At 47.5% G+C, this 21,412-nt stretch overlaps 1 protein-coding gene across 1 annotated transcript in view; it reads left to right on the top strand.

Annotated features, from left to right (window-relative positions):
• PIK3R2 (phosphoinositide-3-kinase regulatory subunit 2) overlaps positions 1 to 21,412 on the top strand; it is a 205,807-nt gene that overhangs the window by 31,119 nt on the left and 153,276 nt on the right. The window contains exon 2 of the mRNA XM_082260724.1: positions 16,032 to 16,124. Within this exon, the coding sequence (XP_082116850.1) occupies positions 16,032 to 16,124 (93 nt within the window). The remainder of the gene's footprint in view (positions 1 to 16,031; positions 16,125 to 21,412) is intronic.

The raw sequence follows: 21,412 nt of genomic DNA, 5'->3' as shown, positions 1-21,412 counted from the left end.
ATTATGTCCGTATATCACCCGCAAACAGATGTATGTATATATGTATATATATATATATATATATATATGGTTGGGGGGTTATAAGTAATTTTGTAGCAAAAAATACTGATTTAAACTTGTAAACAAAAAGTGCCAGAAAAAGCTTGATCTTCAAGTAGTTAATCTTGTAGACCCAGCTCTGCAACCAGCTCTTGCTGCAATTTCAGTCTGTCAAACTGCAGCTATCTGGACTAGGGCATTGAACGACCTACAGTATATGTATTTCAGGAACAGGCTGTTAAAAAGCAATTATAACAGTTGCCCTCTGGTCTACTTTTCTGTGTAGATGCACTAGAACATGTCATGAGACACATTTCCAGAATGGCTCTAATCTCCATTAACTTGCGGAATCCTATGGCTAAAGCCCCGTACACACGCACAGATCGTCGTCATACAAACGTCGGCAGACGAAAGATCTGCCGATTGTACGCGTGTTAGTATGGTGCCTCCGACAGCTGTCTGCGCACAATCCGCGGACAAGAGTCTTTCTTGCAAACATGAAAATTTTTGTCTGCAGACACCAGAACGGACGATTGTTCGCCTTTCAGTACAGAAATCAGCCGACAGACCGCAGATTTGCAAGACTGGGCATGCTCAGAAAATAAAAAACACAGGGAAAGTTAACCATTACATGACATCACTTCTGCAGTCAGCTGAAGTCTGCGGACAAAATTCTTGTGCTGTCCTTGTGCTGTCTTTGCACTTTTCAACAGACACCGACATCCCGGGGAGAAAAGACGAACATTTGTATGACGACGATCTGTGTGTGTGTACGGGGCTTTAAAGTCTGCGATGCTGATACATATGCCTTTCTAACCAGTTAACGACCAGCCACGTAGACCTACGGTGGCTGACTTTAAGTGGTTGTACCAGGGTGATGCCTCTAGCTAGAGGCATCACCCCGGTACCGTCTTTTAGAGCCGGCGGTCGGCTTTCCGGCGGTAATGATGGCTCGGGAGCCGCTTGATCGTTACCCCAGCGAGCGGGGACGCCCCTTCCGCGGCTTTGCCCGGGTCTCCCGTCCCACCGGGAGACCCGAGCAACCAGCCGGCTGGATGGAGTCCCGATCAAAGCCGGATGCAGCTTCGATCGGGTCTCCGATGATGTAACCTGGAGGCGGCGTCCATGATGTCACCTCCGGGTTACTCGGCTGCTAAAGGCGCCGGATTTAAAAAGTGAATGTATTCAAAAATGCAGTTTTTAGCGTTTTGAATACATGGGAATGTAGTGGAGGGGTCTAGGGTCTTTTAGACCCCGATCCCTCCATAAAGAGTACCTGTCACAAGGGATGTTTACATTGCTTGTGACAGCAATAAAAGTATCGCCATGATCGCCAGAGCGAGCGCAATAATTAAAAAAAAAAGAGCTACACTCTAACTCTAAACTGGTAACCGTTAAAAAATTTTAAAGCGTCGCCTATGGGGATTTTTATTGACCGTAGTTTGTCGCCATTCCGCGGGGGTGCACAATTTGAAACCGTAACATGTTGGGTATCTATTTACTCGGCGTGACATCATCTTTCACAATATACAAAAAAAATGGGCTAACTTTACTGTTTAGTTTTTTTTTTTAATGCAGTGAAATGTAATTTTTCCAAAGAAATGTCGTTTGAAAGACCGCTGCGCAAATACTAAACATCCCTTGTGACAGGCAGTGACAGGTACTCTTTATGGAGGGATCTGGGTTCTGTAAGACCCCAAACGCCTCCTCTGCACTTAAAAGCATTCAAAACGCCAAGTTTGGGTGTTTTGAATGCTGTAATTTTTTTTTTTTCAAATCTGACGGTACAACCATTTGAAGCAATATCGGCCATGTCAGCATGTTTGTGGCCGATGTCGATACTTCAAAAAAAATGAATATCGGCCTCACCGATAATCAGTCGATCCCTAGTTGATACCCTTGTGATCCAGTTTAGGCAAATGTACTGCGTTTGCGACCTGTTTTTGGGGTGTCATTAACTTCCCCTTGACACCCACAGCAGATCACAGAACACAGTGCAGTTGCTATGCAGTGCAGGAGATGCACAGGAATTGCTACGTTTCCTGCCCTGCATCAGTGTGAATCGGGGCTCAATGACTACGTCGTCCTCCCATCCTTATGCCCTGCTCTTAATTATGCAAAGGAAACCTCTCTACATTGCCTGAACGTTGTAAGGGCAATTGGAGTACACTTAAAGTCTACTACTCCAATTAGATTTGCTCTTTGTCTTGTTTTCTTGACCTCACAAGGGACACCCATCTTCAAAGTCCAACTTAGACACAATGGACATGAAATCTTAATGCAAGAGCCTACATTCTCAAAAGAAATCTGTTCCTGCGCTTCTAAGTGCCCATTCCACCACATCAGTGGGCATTTCAACACCAAGCCTTGGTAGCCCAGCTATGTAAGGTCACCACCCGGTCTTCCGTTAATACTTTTTCAGTCTTACCCGACAGACATGTCATTTTCTGCTGCTGTAGATTTTGGCTGAAATTTTCTTGCAGCTATTCTATAAGGTTAGGTCTTTTGACCATTGTTGGGTCTTTTGGCACAATTCTGTTTTGCCATTTTGTTGCCCACCCTTCCTATTCAAGAGTGGGGATGACCCATGGTGCATGAATATTCTGCCCGTGTCCTGTACTGTGCAATTTTAAGCATTTTGGCCTACCTGTCAATTTTATATCTTGGAGTACAGTACAGGACAGAGGCCACCTTCCCTTCCATTTCTTGGTTTACTCTCCATCACTTGCAGTGTGGTAGGGTTATAGGGAAAGGCGCCTATGGGACATGTCCTCTAAAGTTTTGCCAATGTCTGTCACCTGAACGTACATGCCTATGTCCATGATGTATGAACATTCCGCCTGTGTCCTGTATTGTACTCAAGATATAGAATTTACAGGTAAATCAAAATTCCTTTATTTTGGAGCACATTACAGGAGACCGGTCTCTCTGATTTGGATTCACTTTGATATTGCTTGCTAACAAAATTGAGTCAATGCTGGGAGTGGGAGTGCTTATGCTGGCCACCAGTGTGCAATATCCTGGTACCAGTGTGCAATATCCTGGTACCAGTGTGCAATATCCTGGTACTTCCACAACACAATCACAGGACACACATGATGTGTTTCAAGAGAGAAATTTTACATGGCAATGGTGTTAGTCTATCAAATATTCTCCACACTAATCCTTTATTGTGGAGCGTTTAGAGTTCATGCTGAAAGCCCTGCACTACTGTGTAGATGGTCTAGTGCAGTGTTTCTCAACCTTTTTCCAGTCGGGCGCCCTTGCAAAATATTTTCAGTCTTGAGGCATTCCTGTCCAAGGCATGGTTCACATTACTCTGTGTTGCGGAATGCGCACAAAATCACAAATGAATGAAATGAATGGGCTGCCCTAAATGCTGCACGCATCCACACTGATGTGAACTAAGGGCTTGTTCACATGTCAGGTTGAAGGGGTGGTAAAACCACATGGTTGAGCTGTTTTTACCACCCCCAACTGCTCCCCCTTTAGCTGCAGGGGCAGCGGTTAGTGGTTTACACATAGTGGTTTACACATGCTGTGGCTGCAGCTGGATGTATACCCTACCCCCATTTCGGTTGCGTGAGGTTCTTTCTGGAGCGCTGCCCGCCTGGTTCCTGGTATGGTGAGTAGCTGTCCCCCTCTCCCCCTGGAGGGTTTTGGGGTGGACATGGGCCCCTCCTTGGGACGGTCGGACCCCCGGGTTCCCCTCCTTCCCGTCAGGCATCCCCTTTCTCTGTCTTCCCATTTTATCCCCCTCTCCACTTATGCTGGGGCTGTGTGAGCGGTCTGGTCCACCTCCTAGGGTGGGGGCAGGGCGCTATGCTGGCGATGGGAGCCGAGGGGGGGGGTGCTCCGCCAGCGACCGGACAATCGGCTATGTGGGGGGGGTGTACCTGTTGGGGGCTCCTGCTGGGCCCCATGTCCTGCCTGTGCCTGTCCTTGGGGTTTAGGGATCCCTCCTGGGACCCTCGTGGTGCCGCTATTTTGCTGTAGCCTGTGTGCTCAATGCATGTTTGTATAGTCTGGCGGTCATTTTGCGGCGGTTTACAATTGAAAATAGCAGGGGCCATGACCGTGGAGCCCTGTGCGCTGCAATTTTGGCAGTGGGAGCTCCTCATCCCCTGGTGCTGACTCCTGGATCTTTTCACTTCCTGATTGCCGCACGTGGAGTGCAGATTATCCTGGTGGCTGCAGGTGCCTTTTTCTGCTGGGTGGTGAGTCTGGTGGGGTCCTTTCCCTCTTTGCTGAGGATCACTTGGTGCTTTGTGCCTGGCAGTCGGGTGGTGATGCCAGGGCAGTGGGGGTTGTCCCTTTGCAATGTTATACCCTTTTTGTGGGGTCCCCCTGATGACTCATGGAGTCTTTGGAGCACATCTCCCGACCTGATCCCCTCTCTGAGGATGCGGGGCCCTCCGGGTACCAACCATCCATCGATGCACTGACGGTGGTCCTGGAGACCTTTGTGTCCCGGGTGGAGGTGGCTTTCGAGTGAGGGGCTAGCAAAAAGCGCCCCCACCTTCCCGTGCCTCATCTGTCTCATCAGATCCAGAATCTGATTCGGCGGCCGCGGACGTGGGTCTCCCTGCGGGGTCTGTGACCACGCGCCCAGAATCCTCAGATAGTGAGCATGATTCGTCCACATCTGCAACTGCGCATGAAAAGGCGCTGGTGGAAGCACTGATTGTATCTGTGCATGAGACCTTAAAAAAGAAGGATGCAGCTGCTGCTGAAACAGAGGCGCAGGTTCTCTTTGGCACTCACAAGCCATCCAGAGCGGCAAAGGTGTTTCCTTTCCCTGTCTATTTTGACTGAATTGTCGCTAAAGAGTGGGGACAACCAAAGTGTCCCCTTGTGGTCCCTAAGGGATTTGCTAGGTGATATGAGTCCCTATGATGAATAAGGGACTCCCTATGCGGGGTCCCTTATTAACCACTTAAGCCCCAGAGGATTTGGCTGCTCAAAGACCAGGGCCTATTTTGCGATTCAGCACCGGGTGATTTTAACGGAAAATTGCGCGGTCGTGCGACGCTGTACCCAAATTAAATTGACGTCCTTTTTTTTCCCTCAAACAGGGCTTTCTTTTGGTGGTATTTGATCACCTGTGCAATTTTTATTTTTAGCACTATAAACAAAAAAAGCGTCAATTTTAAAAAAATAACAATATTTTTCAAATTTTTTTATATGAAATTCCCCCCCAAAAAAAATTAAAAATCTAAATTTTTTTTAACATTCTAGGCCAATTTTTTTTCTGCTACATATCATATTTTTGGTAAAAAAAATCACAATAAGCGTATTTTGTTTGGTTTGCGCAAAAGTTATTGCATTTACTAACTAAGGGAAAGATTTATGTCATTTTTGTTTTTCTTTCTAACTAGTAATGGCAGCGATCTGCGATTTTTTTTTTTTTTTTTTGCGGGACTGCGACATTGCGGGCGGCGGACAGATCGGACCCCTGACTAACATTTTTGACACTTTTGGGGGTACCAGTGACATTACTACAGTAATCTGTGCTATACATATGCACTGTTACTGTAAAAAGTAAGACACTGGCAGGGAAGGGGTTAACTCTATTAGTGATCAAGGGGTTAAGTGTGTCCCTAGGGGCGTGATTCTAACTGTCAAGGGGCGTGGCTTGTGATGTAACCACAGAGACATACGATCCTACATAGCAGGATCGTATGATCTCTGCAGTTACACCAGGGAGAATGAAAGCCGGCTTTGTTTACATCAGCCGCCTGCCTTTCTCCCTCTGCAGCGGGAGATCACGAGTGGCCGGCGGACATCGGAGCCGCCGGTCACTCCCGCGGGGATGGCCGTGAACGAGCCCCCTACAGGCTCCTGGGCGAGCAACGTAGTACGTCGCTTTGCCCAGGAGGGGCTGACTGCCGCAGTAAATATACTGTGGGCGGTCGGCAAGTGGTTAAGAAATGGACTGTTCCACCGGTGGTGGACCCTCCAGATTGAACAAGGCAACCATGATTCCTGTTGAAGAGTCCCCAGCCTTTAAGAATCCGGCTGACAGGAAGGCGGAGGCTGTGGCCCGCCATATGTACACTCTGGCTGGTTCGGCACTGAGGCCGGTATTCACCATTGCCCTGGTGTCGCAAACTCTCACTGAGTGGGCTAAGCTTTTACAACGTGACCTGGAGGGAGAATAGCTCCCATCTGCCTTTGCTGAGCTGGCAGACTAGCTGCTCCAGGGGCTGGAGTTTATCTGCGATGCCTCTTTGGATGTGACTCCCCTAGTGGCTCGGCTCTCTGTTTCGGCAGTGGTCCTTCGGCGTATCTTTTGGCTCAAATGCTGGTCTACTAACCAGACTTCTAAAAAGGCCTTTCAATGAGATCACCTGTTTGGAGGTACCCTGGGTTACATCAGTAAAGGTCTCACAGGGGGAAAGAGTACCTTTCTTCCACAGGCTGCGAAGGGCAAGGACCCTCGTCGTAGACGTGGGCCCTCCTTCTCGGCTCATGAGAAGTTTTTGCGTCCCTCAGGTCGACTAACAAGGTCTTGAAGCCTTTCAGGGCCTCCTCTGGAGGATCTAGCAAGCCGAGAGCAGGCTTCTCTAGACCCGTGGAAAAGGTGGCTCCTGCATAAAGGTGTGCCCTCACCCGTATCGGGGGTGGGGGGGACGCCTACGCTGGTTTCTGGGCCCATGGACTTCCCTGGTACAAGACAAGTGTGTCCACAAAGTAATTTGGTCCGGCTACAAGATTGAATTTCTCTCTTGTCCCCAGGCAAGGTTTTTTTCCTTCCAACTTGCGCCTGTCTCCGGACCGCTTACAGGGTCTGTTTGGAACGGTACAAGACCTGTTACTTCAAGGGGTGATTGTCCCGTTTCCGACTTCGGAACATTTTCAGGGTTTTTACTCAAACCTGTTTACAGTTCCCAGGGAGGAAGGCAAGGTGTGTCCAATCCTGGACCTCAAGGTGCTGAACTGCTTTGTGCGGGTGCAGAAGTTCAGGAGGGAGTCCATTTGCACGGTGGTGCCTCTGTCGACATCAAGGATGCTTACCTTCACATTCCAATATGTGCCGGTCACCAGTGCTTCCTCCGCTTTGCCGTGGGAGAGGAGCATTATCAGTTTGTGGCATTACCCTTTGGTCTCGCCTCTGCTCCTCGGGTCCTCACAAAAATGTTACCCCCCCCAAGCGCTAGCATTGTTACGCCAACGGGGATCGCGGTTTCAGGCTACTTGGACGACCTCCTTCTGTGAGTGGAGTCTCCTGCTCTGGTGGAAAACCTGGAGATCCCCATACGAACTCTGAGGGAGTACGGCTGGATTCTGAATCTTCAGAATTCTGCCCTGGTTCGGTCCACAAGGCTGCACTATCTGGGTCTGACTCTAGACTCGGCCTCAGCCAAAGTGCTCCTTCCTCTGGACAAACTCCAGAAGTTGCAGGCGGCAATATGTCTACTGCTGTCCAGCAGATGGTCATCTCTCCGGACTTTTACTGGGCCTGATGGTGTCTACCTTCGAGGCGGTTCTGTTTGCACAGTTCCATACAACGTCCCTACAAGGGGAGATTCTGGCCAAATGGGACAAGACTCCGCAGTCTCTGGACAATCAGATCTGGGTAAGCCGGGGAACGAGGGAGTTCCTGATATGGTGGCTTCATTCTCTGGCACTTCAGCTGGGCAAATCCTTCCTTCCCTTGTTTTGGACAGGGGTTACCATGGATGCCAGCCTGTCCGGCTGGGGAGGCATCCTCTGCAAAAATTCTGCTAAGAGGATCTGGACACTGGAAGAGTCCAGACTACCGATCAAAATCTTGGAACTCTGAACGATCAGACTGTGCCTGGACCATTGGATGGATCGTCTTCAGGGATGTCCAGTGTGCATTCAATCGGACAGTGCCACGGCCTTGGCTTATGTCAATCACCAGGGGAGGCACAAGAAGTGTCCTGCCGGCTCTGGAGGTAGCCAGCATTCTAAGGTGGGCAGAACGGTTCGTTCCAGCCCTCTCCGCCGTACTCATTTCCAGGGTGGAGAATTGGCATGCGGTTTACCTCAATCGGCGGGCATTGGACCAAGGGGAGTGGTCCCTTAATCCGGAGGTGTTTCATCAGTTGTGTCTCCGGTAGGGTATCCCCAAGGTGGATCTGTTGGCGTCTCAGCTCAACAGAAAGGTACAAAGGTTTGTGGCTCGGTCACGGGATCCTCTGGCGGACACCACAGACACGCTGATGGCCCCGTGGGGTCAGTATCGTCTGATTTACGCCTCCCCTTCTCTCAAGCTTCTGCCAAGACTTCTACGCAGGATCATGGCAGAAGGGAATCCGATCATCTTAGTGGCTCCGGACTGGCCTCGTTGGGCTTGGTACGCTGATTTGGTGCGGCTGGTTGCCGACTTTCCTTGTAAGCTTCCTCTCACGGAGGATCTGCTATCCCAAGGACCAGTCTACCATCCTGCTTTACAGTTGCTGGCTTTGACGGCTTGGCTGTTGAACGCCAGGTGCTGATGGATGGAGCTTTTTCTGAGTCGGAGATTCCAACACTGTTACAGTAAAAGCTAAGAAATCTACTTCTAGGAAGATCTACCATCGTATGTACGTGGAAGACGTACATTGCATGCTGAGTCTCTTGGGGTTCATCTTCGCTCTTTCTCGGTGGCTCCGATCTTGGTTTTCCTTCAACGGGGGAGTTAAGCAGAAACTGGGCTTGAGTATTATCAAGGGTCAGGTGTCAGCCTTAGCGGTCTTCTTTCAACGGCACTTGGCCACATACTCCCTGGTGCATACTTTTCTTCATGGAGTTAGGCACTTTGCTCCTCCAGTGCGGTCTCCATTGCCGCCTTGGGACCTCAATTTGGTGCTCTTGTCTTCCAGAAGCCTCCTCCGACGTTATCCTGTCGTTCACCTTACTTGGTGGTTCACAGAGATAAGGTACTTCTTCGTCCCTGTGCATCATTCCTTCCAAAGGTTGTCTCTGATTTTCATTTGAATGAAGACATTTTGTTGCCTTCCCTGTGTCCCAGGCCAAAACATCTGAAGTAAATTGCCTTGCATGCCTTGGATGTGGTCCAGGCAATTAGGGTGTACCTGGCAGCTACAGAGTCTTTTAAGAAGTCAGACTCATTTTGTGCTCATGGATGGGCCTCGGAAAGGGTTGCCCGCTTCCTCTGCGACCATTTTCAGATGGATCAAACTGACGGTAATCCAGGCCTATTCAATCAGGGGCCAGGTTCCTCCTTTCCCTGTCAAGGCGCACTCTACTCGGGCGCTCAGTGCCTCCTGGGCCTTCCGTCATCAGGCGTCAGTGAGGCAGGTTTGCAAGGCGGCCACTTAGTCATCGGTGCACGCTTTCACAAAGTTCTATAAAGTGAATGTGTTGGCATCTGCAGATGCTTCCTTTAGCCGAAAGGTTTTGCAGGCTGCTGTTTAGAGGACCTGGTCCTCTTTGAGGGTGTATTGTTTTTTTACAGGTGAGCTCCAGTTGTTTTGGTTGAGCTCCCGTTTACCTGGTTGGCTATAGTTAGCCTTAGGAATTTCTTTTCCGCTGTTCCCATTCTCATGTTTAATACTGGTTTGGGACGTCCCAATGGTTATGAAGATCAGGAGCGGGTGCAGGGGGCAGGATTAAAAGATAGCTAAAGGCAAACTTTTTTTATTTAGTTTTTGATAGAGTGCAGAGGCATTAGAATGCTTGTTCGTTTTTATTCCTGTCTGTGCCCCTATTAGGGAGATTCACCCTCACTATTTTTCCTGTCTACTATTGCCATTAAAAGTGAATTTTGTGTTGTACCCAGAAAAGTGATAGAGGGGAAATTTTCCAATGGGGACACTAGTTCTGGTGAAATGGTAGCCCCAAGAAAGTCCCTTAATTTGCAAGGATTTTTTTTCTCACTTCCTATTTTGTTTTGGGACAAGAGGTAAACGGACATCTTCGCATAGGTCGAAGGTTTATGAGGTTATAAACTTCTTTTACTTTATATAAAATGAGAGTTTTACAGAAAGTTTTACAGAGTTTAGTGTTCAGGGTTTATCTGGTTTCAGTCTTCTATTCCCTTTCATTTCTGCATCGTCCCTGGGAGTCAGGCTCTGTAGTGTATTGCATAGACTCATACTGCAAGCCACACTGCACATGACTGCAGGGATGGCCATGCAGGTTGCTCTAGTGGTGCCATTTTGGTGTTTATTTTTATTGCACACCTGGGACTTAAAGTTGGGTTATTGAAAGCAACATTTTCGAGAAATTCATATGTAAATAAATTCTTCTGCATTTTCTAAAAACAGTTGAAAAATCTTGGCAAGAGTCTAGGCGAAGGAACTCTCAACACTTCTATTCCATGTTTTCCCAGGAAACTTTGTTGAGTCATTGTTTTTGCTTCACATCTTTGAAGCGTTAAAATACTTGGAGAGCTTGGAATTTGCTGGTCGTCCAGGCTAAGGATTAAGTAGTTTGCCAGGCAGCATCTGTACACAGGAAGGGGGAGTTGAGGAAAGCATTAAAGCCTGGCTCTGCATCTTTTTTATTTACCTACGTTTGTCCTCATTACCTACATTACATTTACCTACGTTTCATGCATGTTGTAGTATTCAGAGAATTTTACCTGTTTGCCTTAGACTGAAAATATTCATTTTCTAGCACAATATGTGAAACTTACGTTAAAATCAAGCCCTCCAGTGGTGCGCTGTTACCCTGACATGGCTTCCATCTTCCCCCATTCTTTCTTCTGGGTTCGAGAGCGCTGGTCCTTTGAATGGCTGTGCCACGATGACATCACGGTTTATGTTACAGAGCGCATGTTCCAGTGACGTCACCAGCTGCTACACAAGTCATTCTCCTAAACAGTGCATGTTTAAGAGGTATTTACCGTACCTACATGTAAGCCTTATTATAGGATTACATGTACTGTATGTAAAACATTAACAAATTGCCTTTACTACCACTTTAACCACTTAAGGATCGGTCCTATTTCTGACACTTGTTTACAAGTTAAAATCTGTTTATTTTGCTAGAAAATTACTTAGAACCCCCAAATATATATATATATATATATATATATATATATATATATATATATATATATATATATATATATATTTATTTATTTATTTATTTATTTATTTATTAAGCAGAACCCCTAGAGAATAAAATGGAGATCATTGCAATATTTTTATCACACCATTTTTGCGTAGTGGTCTTACAAACCAATTTTTTTGGGGAAAAATACTTTTTTGAATGAAAAATAAGAAAACAGTAAAGTTAGCCCAATTTATTTCTATAATGTGAAAGATAATGTTACGCTGAGTAAATAGATAACCAATATGTAATGCAAAAAAACTGAAAAATGGTGACATCCTGTGATATATTACATATAAAAATATTAAATGTGATATAAAGATACAGCTGCCATCAACTTTTGGCTAACCAAAAAACAGATAAAAGTAACAATATGAGGCGCCATAACAAAAAGTGCTTAGTGCTAATTAAATAGTGATGATAAGTGGCGTATTCAATAAATAATATAAATACTAAATTCCAATAGTTTATAAAGTGCAGGAATCTCCTCCAATTCAAAAAACTAAGTGCTATTTAGATGGTGTTGATAAATAAAATATTAAATCTTATAAATACTAAATTCCAATAATTCATAAAGTGCAAAGAATCTCATTAAATTCAAAAAACTACATTCAGTCCATAAATTCATAAAGTGCAGCAGTATTTGATCGTCCAAAAATTCCACCACAAACAAGTGACATAAGGTGCTGAATAAGTCTTCATATATGGAAAAAGTGCTTGTGCTTGAAATGTTCCTTCACCCGACAATGTGAGGGTAACTCACCAGAGATCATAGGGCCTCCAGGACCCAGCTTTTAATTTTAGTGGCAGGCTCCTTAGGTGTGTAAGTAGGTAGATGGTCTCCCTGGATTTACTATGGATAGGTAGTAAGCTAATCCCTCGATCAGGATGTAATTGCCGTTTCCCCAAAAGATTGAAAATATATGATTGCGCAATAATGTTTAAAAAGTTTTATTCAACTCAATCAATTACAATTACTAGCAGAGAGCAGAGTTATGTGTGCAAACGCCGCTCGGGAACAGCATGCGTTCCAACAGCGGGCGGAAGTGACGAATTGGAAGTGATCAACGAAAACAACCTCCAACATGTCATGCTTCAAAATTGCGCACGCTCGTGGAATGGCGACAAATATTGGTACTTAAAAATCTCCATAGGCGATACTTCAAAAATGTCTACAGTTCACCAGTTTAGAGTTACAAAGGAGCTCTAGGGCTATAATTATTGCTCTCACTATAACGATCGCGGCGATACCTCACGTGTGGTTTGAAAACCGTTTACATATGTGGGCACGACCAAGCACTTTAATTTTTAATTTTTTTTTTCTATTTATTTTATCCTTTATGTTTACACTGTCCCTTTGAGCCTCCGTTCACACTAAGACGACCTGTGAGGCGACCTGTTCGCCTCACAGGTCGCCGTAGGTCGCCTCCCGACTTAGAAAAAGGGTCCGGAGCTTCTTTGGGGCGACCAGGAGGCGACCGCCATAGACTTCAATGTTATGAAGTCCGTGGCGGCCGCTCCGAGGTAGCGTCGCCCCTATGTGAACGGGGGCTAAAAAAAATGTTTTTTGATAACTTTTATTTCTATTACAAGGAATGTAAACATCTCTAATAGAAATAAGCAGGACAGGTCCTCTTTAATGTGAGATCTGGGGTCAAAAAGGCATCAGATCTCACATTTACACTAAAAAGTAATTTTTTTCATGATGAAAAAAATTGGGCCCTTTAAGGCTGTTGGGAGGTAGCAAGGTATGACGTCGCTCCAGTCCTCCAAGGCCATAGAGTCGAGTGGGGGCCATCTTGCCCCCACTCGACTTCCTGCCTAGGAGGAGACAGGACTGGATAGTTTTTCCTGCTACCGACGGCTTTGGTAAGCGGGGAAAACGACCGGGAAGCAGCGGAGGGGTTGCACCTCTCCCACCGCCCATAAAGGTGATCCCGCGGCAAAACTGCCGCTGGGACCACCTTTATGTTAAAGCAGACCAACCCCTGTTTAAAAAAAATACCATGGTTATAGCAGCTATCTGCTGCCATAACCCCAGTATTTAATGTCAAAGTACCGACGTTTATTTACAGTGGGCGGTCTGGAAGTGGTTATAGTAGAATTAAAGGCAATACTTTTTTTGGATAGCATAAGGGAGGGCTATAAACTGTCAGTTTTTTTTTTTTTGCCATCTACCTCCCATTGAGGAGATTTCCCTTCACTTCCTGTCCCACAGAAGTGAAGTGAAGAAATCACTCTAAAGTGATGGAATGCCTGGTTGTCACAAGAACTAGTGTTCTCTTTGGAAGATTTCCTCTTTGAAATTGCTCTGGGGACAACTCATAATTTGGGATTTTCTTTTACCTTAACTTTTGATAACTGTCAAGAGGACAAATAGAGAAGGTGAATCTCCCCAATGGAGGCACAAACGGCAATAAAAACCTGACAGGTGTTCTTCTAACTCTTCTCCATTCTGTTGCAAAAAAAAAAAGTTTTGCCTTTAATTATACTTTAAGGCAGGGGTGGGGAACCTTTTTTCTGCCAAGGGCCATTTGGGTATTTATAAAACCATTCGGGGGCCGTACAAAATTATCACCTTAAAAATTAGCCTGTTATATTTGGTCAAACATTTAATTAACTCACCCCTGCAACTGCTTCTCTTTGGTGAGGTGTGTGATGTTAGCTGGTATTGATGATGTTGCTACTCGCAACGTTTTCCAGGTTTGCATCGGTCAGTCTGGAGCGCAGACGACTTTTTTGTGGTGGTAAGTTTTGAAAAGAACTGCTGGTGGGTACAGCTGGCTGGTACTGCTTGTGGGTACAGCTGGCTGGTACTGCTCTGGGTACTGCTGGCTCAGGCTGGTACTGCTGGCTTGTACTGTGCTGTGAGTACTGCTGGATGGTACTGCTGGCTCAGGCTGATACTGCTGTGGGTACTGCTGGCTGGTACTGCTGTGGGTACTGCTGGCTCAGGCTGGTACTGATGGCTGGTACTGTGCTGTGGGTACTGCTAGCTGGTACTGCTGGCTCAGGCTGGTACTGCTGGCAAGTACTGCTGGCTGGTATTGCTGTGGGTACTGCTGGCTGGTACTGTGATGTAGGTACTGCTGGCTGGTACTGTTGTAGGTACTGCTGACTGGCTGGTACTGCTGGCTCTGGCTGGTACTGCTGGCTCTGGCTAGTACTGCTGGTTCTGCTGGTGGGAAATGCTGGCTAGGAGAGGTGTAGCAGCGCCACGCTGGAGGAAGAGGTAATGTTTCCTGTATTGGTCACAGGCGGAGTGCATTTGATATCACTCTGCCTGTGACTCACTCAGACTGTCATAACGGAGCAGGAACTATAAAGGAAGCATTGGCTCCATTCTGGCAGATCAGCTGAGAGACACAGACTCAGCTGCATGGGGGGCTGGACCAGATGACTTTGGGGGCCGCATACGGCCCCCGAACCATAGGTTCCCCACCCCTGCTTTAAGGTATGCACAGTCAAAGTGATCTATTTTTGTGAGCAGAAAATCAAATGCCAATTTTTTTTTTTAAATATCCCAAGGTTTATGTGTGTCTGTGAGACTGTCACTTGTGGCACAGTAATTAGGCATATTTTGGGGGCACAAGGATTATGGTATAGACATGCAGTGTATACAGTATCTTGGCTTTTATTCTGTTTACTCATTCCTCTTTGAGCAACTCCCACCGTTGGGTACAACCTGACCTTACCCACCGTTTGCTGGCATGCTTAGACCACCAATGGACTTTTTTCTCTGCTCCATACCGGTGTCTTTTATAATCTTAGTCATGTTCATATTTTGCCCACTGTTTTGTTTTTTTTTTATTGTAAATCCAGGCAGATTACATGTTATGGGTATTATTAACGTTTACTTATTATTAATATTCTTTAAATATCAATTCCTTATCAATTCTAATAGGAGTCTGTCATATTTCAGGTTGTCAGTAAAAAATGTGCTCTCTCAGTAAATTTTCCATGTTTTCAATAAACAAAATGACGGGGGGCGGGACCATGCTCATGGCAGGCCTTTCCCTTTTTTATACAACAGTGCTCTCCTGGCTCAGAGATCTAGATTTCTCTGTCTAGGTAAACACCAACTGGACAGGAAGTGAGCCTAAATCTCTTTGATGGATCCCCGGATAGCAGTGAGAGTGGAGATTCTTCCCACTGTATTCCAATCGAATGCCTTATTCTCTCTGGTACTCCTGCGGGGTACCACTCAGTACAGCATTCAGCTGCAGCCTGTTATAGCTTTTGACAGGCAGCCCTCAGCTGGGCTGGATGCTGCATATGTCTCTCTTGGGCGCATTGCAGCTGAAGGACTCATTGTGTAAGAGGCCTAGTGGTAAGCTGATGTTTCACTGCAGCTGCTGTATGTGATTGCCCAGACACATATATGATTTGTTAGTACATACTCAAAAGTGCAACTAAAGGCCCGTACACACGTACCGATCGTCGGCATACAAACGTCGGTGGACGAAGGATCTGCCGATTGTACGCGTGTTAGTATGGTGCCTCCGACAGATGTCTGCGCACAATCCGCGGACAAAAGTCTTTCGTGCAAACATGAAAATATTTGTATGCCGACACCAGAACGGACGATTGTTCGCCTGTCAGTACACAATTCGGCCGACAGACCGCAGATTTGCAAGACTGGGCATGCTCAGAAAATAGAAAACACAGGGAAAGTTAACCATTACATGACATCACTTCTGCAGTCGGCGGACAAAATTCTTGTGCTGTCCTTGTGCTGTCTTTGCACTTTTCAGCAGACACCGACATCCCGGGGAGAAAAGAGGAACATTTGTAAGCCGACCATCGGTATGTGTGTACGGGGCTTTACACTGCAGAATGCAAGGTTTTAAAGGCTGCTTCCAACACAGCCATTTTTTTCTTTTGAATGTATCTGATTTTGTGTGGCACTAACACTGATTTTGAAAGTATGATCTACATTTAATAATTTCTTTTTGTTCTTTAAGGGTCTCTACTACCTGAGCTGGTTGATCAGTTTTGTCCTCCAGAAATAGGTCCTCCAATACTGGTCAAGTTGTTTGAAGCCCTTGAAAACAAAGGTCAGATGATTTATTACTCAGATGTTTTAAGTGTCCGCTGTCAGTTTTGTGTGGTAACGGCAACTTAATGGCATAGATACGTGAATGTCTGTATTATTGCCAATTATGCTATTTTACTATTTACTATTTTTAAAGTGGTTGTAAACGTCTGAAATGAAAAATGAACAAAGCATATCCTCCTATGGCGTATATACTTGCATATGTCCAAAGCACCTGGTGTGATTTCTGGCTGCTCTTTCCTGCTATCTGCATGAGTCACTTTTGAAAGTTTATGCAGATACTAGACAATCCTGTAGACAATCCCCCCCCCAAAGCACACAGCCTCAGCTGTGCATGTTTCCTACTGAAACTGTAAGGGGGGGGGGGGGGGTTCCTCCACTCAGGTCTTACATTACACTCACTGTGTGCTATGTCAGATCCTGACCCCCTGCTTGTGAGAGGCTCAGAAATAGTCTTTAATGTGTGAACTATGAACAGCTGTAGGGAAGAGAGGCTGCAGATAAATAGGTACAATTTATGTAGGAGGATTTAATCAATCTGTCTATCTCCTGAGGCCAGTCACTTCAGTGGGTATATGCAGGGTTTACAACAACTTTGAATGTAGGATCCTTTTGTATTTTGTTTATTTTTGTAAGAGCATTTTCATGTTTAATACTTTTAGGCTCGGTTTCCACTGCTGCGGCTACAGAGTCGCGCTACTTCTAGCGCGACTCTGTAGTGTTCACTTGTTCGCGGCTTTAAGTGAGACTTGTCCCTCATTATAGAAGGAAGTCGCACTGAAGTCGGCCCAAAAGTAGTGCACAAACTACTTTTCAAGTCGCGGCAGTGAGAATGGGCCAAATAGAAATGAATGACTTTTGACTTGCTGTGCGACTTGACATGTGTCAAGTCGCAACAGTGGAAACCGAGCCTTAAGAATTATTGTGTTTCTTTATATTTTGTTTTCTAATTGTTTATGTAAGTATGTGTACATCTAAAATACAGATGTTGTCATTATCCATTCCTCAATCCCTTGTAATAAATATATCGCAGGCTTATTTCTTAAAGCAAAGCAAATAGCTGGTGATCTGCAATGTCTCCGCCATGTAGCAGCACTTCTTATGATGTACTAAGAATAATATCCACAGCTGCAAATGCTGGAGTAGTGTTGTCAGCTTGCATCCTCCTTTTTGGACAGGGACCTAAAGGACACTATGCCAAAAAGACATCACAGGCTGACAAATGCTACTCAGTCCCGCAGAACATAATTGACAATGATAAGACCAAAGCCGACCATACATGGTTGAAATTTGGTCAGTTCAGCAGGAACAGTCCAAATTTTGATTCAGGAATGGGCAGGGCAGTTGTACAGAAGTCGATCTACCTATAAACTTCTGTATAACCACCCAATCCGAATTTCTCTTACGTCCTCCGACAGTCGCCGCCTCTCCATATTCGTCACTATGGGGTTATTGACCTTTGCTCCGTAGGAGTAGCTAGGCAACAGAAAATGTCAATATTAAAGCTTTTAGCATATCCCACCCCCAGGGGGTGGTTCCCTCAGTCAATACCCTCCTGCTTCCTGTATCCATACCTCAGTTTCATTGTCTAGCTATCAGGAGTAGCAGGCGGTTTCTGTGGTGGGGCTTTTTGTCTCAGCCTTTATCTTCTTTTTGATTTTATTGGAGTGTTTTTCTCTCTTTTTACTTAGCTGTTAATTTTGTCAGCATTAGTTAGTTCTTCTGATGAAGAGGATCGTGCGGGCTGGGTCTCGGGCTGGCCCCCCTGGTCGCAGGTTGTGGGCCAGTGGCTTCCCAGCCTGCCATCGAGCGTTCAGTCAGGTTTTTTCCTGGCATGTGTGAACGACCCATCCCTGTTCGCTGCAGGGATGCTGCGGTGAGGTGGCTACCTCACTGGGCGCCATGCGGTTTCGCACTGCAGTTCTACTGCGTCCTGGCTGCGACTCTCCCCGTCCTCTGTGCAGCGGCTTGATCGCTTGTGCGGGCTCCCCACGCCATTCAAAAGGTAAGTGTTCTCTGTGTGGGTACCTGTCTGTTTAGTGGGTGTCAGTCTGGGACTGTGTAACCCTGCTTTTCTGTACACACTATTGGGCTCCCTGTCTGGTTTGCTGCCTTCTGTGGGCTGCAAGGAGGGGGGCTATCCTGCACTGTTCTGTGTTACAGGCTGTGTGTTTTTCTGTGTGACATGCTGTATGCTGTGGAGCATGATGTGAGACATGTTTGTGCATACATGCGGCGGCCGCTACTGCGGTCCGCCATTTTTTTATTATTACTGCAGGCATATGATGGCCATTACTGTATGAGGAGAGCGGCGTTTTTGGCGCCAAGCGCCGCCATTTTGGCGGCGATCGCTCAGGCCACATGTCAGCGCTGCATGCTTTGCCTTTGCAGTCCCCCACCGGTGGCCATGTTTGTGGAGCCTTCCATAGGCTTTATAGGAGCGGTCTGTATTGCATCACTTCCTTTGCCCTGAGAACAGCAATCGATGCAGCAGCCTGAGTGATCTCTCCAGGTTTACTTTCCTTATTCCTGTATTCCTTGCCTAAGTTTTGTACTTCTCCCTGTGGGGGTCGGTGTGTGCTGTGTGTGTGCAGTGGGCTACGTTCGCCGCGATCTTAAAGGGGCAGTACCCCTTTTTTCCTGCAAAATTTTGGGGCATGGATTCTCCCTCCCACTTTAGTGGGGGGCCAAGGGTCTGCTGCTTCCCCCGAGGGGGGCGATTTGGCTACCATTGTGGCTAACCTAGCTGCTCAGGTGCAGATGCTTGTGGCTGCTCAATCCACAAAACGGCCCAGAGTTTCAATTTCCTCTGATTCAGAGGGCGATGGTGATGGGGCTACTATGGCTGGGGTCCCCTTATCGGGGTCCCGTTCGTCCCTGGACCTTGTAGGGTCGGAAGGGAAGGCAGAGGTTGAAGGGGTTCATGATTCCCCCCCCCCCCGGCTCGTCTGAAGAGCTTGCAATCATGGATGAATTGGTTGCTTCTATCAAACAAACACTGCATTTGCAGGATGAACCATGTCCTCCTGCCGTCCTGGCCTCTTATGGGACGCAGCGGAGACGCAAATCATCGCAGGTTTTTCCTTGCACTGAGGATTTTCAGTGCGCTGTTAGTGAACAATGGCGCAATATAAAGAAGCCTTTTGCTGTGCCGAGTAGGTTCAAGCTGCGTTATCCCTTCACGCCCGCCACTGATGAACGTTGGTGTGTGCCGCCTCCGGTGGATCACGCGGTAGCGGTTTTGAATAAATCTACTGTGATTCCGGCGGAGGATACCCCGGTGTTCCGGGATCCCACGGACAGGAGACTGGAGTCTCTTGCCCGCCATACTTACTCGGTTACCGGTTCCATGCTAAAAGCTATTTTTGCTTCCCTTATGGCAGCTCAGGCTGTCGCGGATTGGACGCAGGTGCTCAGGCGCGTCCTGGTGGCTGATTCTGCCCCGCCGACAACGTTGGCTATGGTGGATCAAATTCATCAGGGTGTCATGTACTTGTGTGATGCGGACTTAGATATAGTCCCTTTGGCTGCACGTGTGCACAGCGTGGCGGTGTTGACACGCCGCTTGATTTGGCTGAAATGTTGGTCTGTGGACCAATCTTCTTGCAAAACTTTAGCTAATCTACCCTATACGGGATCTCGCCTTTTTGGCGACTCCTTGGATACGCTGATAAAGGGGATCACTGGGGGTAAGAGCACGCTCTTGCCCCAGTCTCACAAGGCTAAGGTTACTCAAGGTAAGAAGCATGCTTCGTTTAGACCCTCTCAGGGGTCCTTTCGTGCCTTTCGGGCGCACTATAAGGGCAAACCTTTCAAAGGTCAAGGCTCCCAAAAGAAGCCGTGGACAGGTAAGCAGAAGTCCGGCCAGTCCGGGTCCGCTGCCCATAACAATGCGGCCTGAAGGGGCGCCCTCACCCAGTTCTGGGGTGGGGGGACGTTTGCTCGGTTTTCTTCAACCCTGGCTGGCCCACGTTCGGGACAGGTGGGTTCAGGAGATCGTTCGGTCCGGTTACAAGATCGAGTTTCTCTCTCGGCCGGCGAGCAGATTTTTTCCCTCAAATCTTCAACTGTCTCCGGAGCATTTGCGAGATCTGCACCTGGCGGTGCGGGACCTGTGGTCTCAGGGAGTGGTGGTTCCGGTGCCTCATCGGGACAGATTTCGGGGGTTTTATTCAAATCTGTTCACTGTGCCCAGAAAGGAGGGCAAGGTACGTCCAATTCTGGACTTAAAAGCTCTGAATCGCTTTGTGCGGGTTCGCAAGTTCCGCATGGAATCCCTGCGCTCGGTGGTGGCTGCTCTAGTTCCGGGAGAATTCATGGCATCCATCGATTTGAAGGATGCGTACCTTCACATCGCCATTTTCGAGGGTCACCAGAGGTACCTTCGATTCGCCATTGCGGAGGATCATTACCAATTCGTGGCGCTGCCTTTTGGTCTCGATTCGGCTCCGCGGGTGTTCACCAAGGTGCTTGCACCGGTTCTGGCTTTATTGAGAGCCCAGGGCATCTCGGTGCTGGGGTATCTGGACGACATTCTGATTTGGTCTGCGACCAGTCAGGGTCTGGTGAAAGACCTGTCCGTCACGGTGCAAACTCTACAGGAGTTTGGTTGGACGTTAAACTTTCCAAAATCGAGGCTGTGCTCGTCGGTTCGTCTTCCCTACCTGGGAATGATCCTGGACTCTGTTCAGGCGAAGGTCTTCCTGCCGGAAGACAAGCTCAGGACACTTCAGGAAGAAGTCAGGTCCCTCCGGGACGTTCCGTGCTCGTCCCTCCGGACGGGCATGAGGTGTCTGGGATTGATGGTCTCGGCTTTCGAGGCGATTCCCTTTGACCGGTTTCACACGAGGGGTCTCCAGGCGGAGATCCTGTCCAGGTGGGACGGGTGACCACAATCTCTGGATCTTCAGATCTCGTTGAGTCCTCGCACCAGAAGGGATCTTCTGTGGTGGCTACAGTCCCCGGCGGTGTCGGGGGGCAAGTCTTTTCGCCCTCTTTCGTGGACGGTGATCACCACGGATGCCAGCCTGTCGGGCTGGGGTGGTGTTCTGGGCGTTCTGTCCGCCCAGGGTACTTGGTCGGAGGGGGAATCCTCCCTTCCGATCAACATTCTGGAATTGCGGGCGATAAATCTCTGCCTTCGACGTTGGACGGACAGGCTTCAGGGCCGTCCGGTTCGGGTGCAGACGGACAATGCCACAGCGGTGGCCTACATCAACCACCAAGGGGGCACCAGGAGTGCCCGAGCGGCTCGGGAGGTGGCCGACATTCTATCTTGGGCCGAGACGC

Source organism: Pelophylax lessonae (genome assembly GCF_965119305.1).
Source record: "Pelophylax lessonae genome assembly, chromosome: 1".
Taxonomy (NCBI): Eukaryota; Metazoa; Chordata; class Amphibia; order Anura; family Ranidae; genus Pelophylax; species Pelophylax lessonae.
This window is presented reverse-complemented; position numbering and strand designations above follow the sequence as displayed.